Raw genomic sequence first — 4,817 nt, forward strand, 5'->3', positions numbered from 1 at the left:
AACTAGTCGTCGCCACTAACCCCACCTTAATCCTACCACTACATTTCCCCGTTTGCTTTAAGCCCATTTCACATAGTCCCTATCTACTCTTCTTCTTTATCTCTCAGTGGTAAATTCGGCTACCATCATTAATAAATCTCGTTGCTACCGTTGGACTCACATCACAGCCATACCATTTCCCTTTAACCACCACGCCGACAATACTTCCTTTTAACCTTATAGAACAATCAACAAAACCCACCAACCATTGGCCAGCCAAAATCGATATAAGGCACCACCATATGTCACCACTGATCTATGCAAGCTAAACACGATCTTGCTTCCTCCACCATCGCTCAAGCTGATCGTCACTCTTTCCATCCTAAGCCCTAGGTTTTAATGGGTATAGCCATCACCGACACATTCATTAACTCACCATCCTCCATCATCATCATCAATCCTCATCATCTCTCTCTCTCTCTCTCTCTCTCTCTCTCTCTCTCATCATGTGCTTTTCTTGAAGATTTTTTTGCCACAGATCCAAGGCTCCACCATGCAAAATCTCTGGTAACTGTTGCCTCCCACTTGGAAAATCTTCAGCGACTGATCCTTCACTTGGTACTCTTCAGGATGAAGGGAATAAGGGTGGTGGGCTGGTGGGGGGTCAAGGGTGTTAGCTTAATAAGATTATGGGTTTTACTTTGTATTGGGTCTTATGTTGGCCCATTAGCTAGAAAACCCTAATTAGCTAGTCTATATATTCTGTCTTTTCCTTTCATTGTATCTTGTGCTTCTCATTTGATAATAATATGAAACCCTAGATGTTCTATATCTTCTTAGTTTTCATGGACCATGGTATCAGAGCTCGGTTGATCATCTATACTTTTGTTTTGGGGGCGAGTTGTAGCAGGCACGACACTATTCACATTACTGTTCATCGATATTGTTCACATGTACTGTTCATCTACACTTTTCACGTACTGTTTGCAATTTTGGGTATGGTTTTGTTGCTCGTTTTTGTATTCAGTTTAATTTGATTAGTTCGTTTCGTCGATTTCGAGGGTTTCATTTCCTCTGTTGGTTTTGTTGATTTCGAGATCTTGATTGTTGTTGCTATTCATATTTATTGTTATTTTCCTTTTATTGATGTTGAGATATGGCCCCAAGAGATGATTCTCTTTAGTCCATTAGTATTCAACTCGATGGCAAAAACTATACCTATTGGAGGTATGTTATGAAAAATTTATTACGAGGCAAGACTATGTATGTGGGGGATTGTTATAGGTTACAAGAACAAACCAACACACGAGAAGGTTGTTGATTATGCAACCTTATTGGATTCATGGGAGACTGATAACTCCAAGATCATTACTTAGATTAATAATTTTGTTATCCAGTCCATTGGTACTCAGTTGGCGAAGTATGATACATAAAAGGAGGTTTGGGATCATTTGGCTAGGTTGTATACTCAGTCTAACTTTGCAAAGCAGTATCAGTTAGAGTTTGATATTCGAGCCCTCCAACAAAACAATCTTAGTGTTCAAGAATTTTATGTAGCTATATCAGATTTGTGGGATCGGTTGGCTCTACAAAACCTGATGTGTTGAAAGCTTTTAAGCCTTATATTGATAGAAGGGAAGAACAATGCTTGGTTTAGTTCTTGATGGCATTACGTTCAGATTTTGAAGGCTTGCATGGATCAATCTTGCATCACATACCTCTTTCCACTATTGATTCGGTTGTTCACGAGTTGATTGCTGAAGAAACTCGTATCAAGTCCCATGCTAACAAATGTACAAAGACAGCCACTCCTGTTGTCTTTGTTGTTCCACAACGACCTCAGTCTTCAAATCAAAATCGTCCCAAAGTTGCATTTGATGAGTGTGCTTTCTGTAAGAAGAAGAACCATTGGAAGGCAAATTGTCCTTCGCTGATAGGCATTGGAAATTAGCAACAACAACAAACGAGATCAACTGCACAGTCTCAGCCTTCACAACAGAACAAATCTTCTGGACAGTTACGTCCCTCGTTTCCATTCTTTAGGCCACCACAGTACACTGCTTCTGCAACTTCAGTTGAGAATGAACTAAATTTTACATCACCATTAGCCTTGGATCTCCAAATTGTTGAACAGTCCAAACAGTTCATTGCTATTAATAAGATTATAAACTTTATTTTGTATTGGGTCTTATGTTGGCCCATTAGCTAGAAAATCTTAATTAGCTAATCTATATATTCTATCTTTTCTTTTCATTGTATCTTCTACTTCTCATTTGATAATAATATATAATCTTAGACGTTCTATATATTGTTAGTTTTCGAAGGGCAAGGTATACTAGGGTCCAACTTTTATTTTCTATTTTTAATTGAAATAGTTAAATAATATGAAAGAAAATTTAAAAGGGTAAAAAAAACAATAACTATTTTTATATGGGTTAATGACTAGTTAACATTGACCGGCCAAACTAGAAACTAAAACAACATAGACAAACACATCGTTTTGATTGTTGTCACAGAGATTTTTTTTTTTTATAATAATAATAATAATAATAATAATAATAATAATAATAGTCGTAATAAAAGAAAATAGGAATCCATGTACAATCTTAATTTAGTTAACATTGACCGGCCAATCATATACCACGAGTCCACCTTTCTTTTGAATTAAAATTAACATATTTATTTCTAAGACATACCAAAGAAAGTCTACTTGAATCTAAAGAACTCATAAATGGAGACGACTTAAATAAAAAATGATCTTTATTATCTCAAATATACATATGTATAGTAATAATAATGTAAACAAAATACGAGTATACATATAGAGAGAGAAGGGAGGAAAAAACCGATCTACGATCCTCCACTTTCTCATGAATATCGAATCAAGAACTACAAAATAACACAATAATAATAATCAATACAATAAATAATAAATGGAAAGAATCATAGCTTAAACCTGAAACTGCAGCTACTATCCCTGATCCTGATAACATTATCAGTAGCCAAAGTATTCACATTCACTCTACACCTCACAATCGGCTTCCACTTCGGCAACTTCAGCTTCCCAAGCTTAATCCTCACCGGAACTTTAGCTCTCAAAACCAGCGGCACAACTCCGGTCTGTATCTGCGCCTGCAACGAATTCAACAACCCGGTGGCGTCCTGAGCTTGTCCCGTCATCGGAATGTTCAGCACCGTCGTGTTCCGGTGACCCTGATAGAACTTCGGAAATGAACCTTGACATAGAGTCGTTCCCATGTAAATCACCGTCAACCTTGATCCACCTTCGTATGAGATTCCGATCTTCGTGTTAGGGTTTCTCGCTGTAATGTTGACGTTAAACTGAGCGGATAAGGTGTTGTCGTTGTTCGGATTGAACTGGGTGATGGTCATCCCGTCGACGGAGTATTTCGGGAGTTTTGGATCGAATCCGAAGTAGATGATTGCTGCTAGGATTCCGACGATCATGATTAAGATGAAGAAGAAGCAAAGTATGCAGCATAGGAAGCGGCGGCAGCAGTGTCGTTTCTTTGGTGGTTTGGAGTATTGGATCGGGATTGTACGCTGGTATGGTGGTTGTGGCTCCGCCGGATTGCCGTGGTCGGACCTGGATGAGCCTCTGGGCACCAATGGCGCGGTGGGTTTCTGTTGGGATTCCAAGTCGGTCGCCGGCGTGACCGGGTCCGGGTGGATTCTCTGGTGATCGGACATTGGAATGTGAAGAAGAAGATGAAGTGAATGTGAATGGGTTCGAGAATGAAGCAAAGTCGGACACTTTTTTTCTTCTAAAATGACGGAAACTTTCGTATTATATAAGACTTGTGAATGAACAAGAGTAGATAAAGTCATATGGAAGTAGACTTTTCTAAAATTGACCTTTCACTATGCATCGATTGACATTTTGTACCTTTTACTTTGAATTTCGTTTTTGTTGTCTAAAATACCCAAGTTATGTCGTAATAATGTTCAAAATAAGGGAACAAGTGTTTTGAAAATGGTTTGGATTTTTATTTTTAAATTAACTAAATATTAGGATTGGTTTGCTTCTTATAAAAAACCATATAAAAAACCTAAACGTATAGAATACCAAAATGACTCTTTATGTATATTTGTGATTAATTAAATATTCTAAAAATTAAATTGATTTACATATATCTATGATTTTCATTGCAAATTAACATATAGTGAATATCTTTTGTATTATTTTTGTATACTTTTAGTTATTTGTTAAATTTTATTACCATGGTTTATGCATAATAAAAAATAGTCATAAAAAACCAAAAATAACAAATAAAAAATTTGGAAAGACAAAACATTACGGTTTTTCAATGTCAAAAACTAAAATCCATGTCAAGATATCATGTAGATCTTTTCAAGCTGTTTGTCGTAGATATAGACCTCTTATTAAATACATTTGTAATGATACCCTTATTTAAATGATTATTTCAAATAACAATAACAAATACAATATTAAGAATTTATATATCCAAATTTAATTCAAGTTATCGTGTTAAAATAATTTGACACGTTTGCCCCAATGTACGTGTCATCCATAGACTTGTTTCAATGGTTAATAATTTCAGATGAACAAAATGAATTATGAAGGTGTAATTTTGGTAGTTTGGACCATAAGTAAGAAATGCATACCACGTGACTAAACGCGTTTGTTGTTTGAAAATGAAGGGATAAGTTTTGTAATTCACTCAAAGTAAAAGGGTCGGAAGCTTCCTTGTTTGACTATATAATATATACGAATTTGTTGGGCGATCTCTTTCCTGGTAGATTTCTATACACGGCTTGGTTAAATAGTGTTTACATGTATCAATGTTTCGGTTGGC

The 4,817-nt window shown here is 36.2% G+C and overlaps 1 protein-coding gene across 1 annotated transcript; it reads right to left on the reverse strand.

Moving 5' to 3' along the window:
• Positions 1 to 2,721: 2,721 nt before the first annotated feature.
• Positions 2,722 to 3,775, reverse strand: LOC111895831 (NDR1/HIN1-like protein 6). The gene is made up of 2 exons (XM_042900243.2): positions 2,936 to 3,775; positions 2,722 to 2,868 (listed from the first exon to the last, which is right to left on the reverse strand). The coding sequence occupies exons 1-2, from the start codon at positions 3,688 to 3,690 to the stop codon at positions 2,862 to 2,864; spliced, it is 762 nt and encodes a 253-aa protein (XP_042756177.1). The 5' UTR covers positions 3,691 to 3,775; the 3' UTR covers positions 2,722 to 2,861.
• Positions 3,776 to 4,817: the final 1,042 nt, after the last annotated feature.

Source organism: Lactuca sativa, chromosome 3 (genome assembly GCF_002870075.4).
Source record: "Lactuca sativa cultivar Salinas chromosome 3, Lsat_Salinas_v11, whole genome shotgun sequence".
In the NCBI taxonomy this organism is placed as follows: Eukaryota; Viridiplantae; Streptophyta; class Magnoliopsida; order Asterales; family Asteraceae; genus Lactuca; species Lactuca sativa.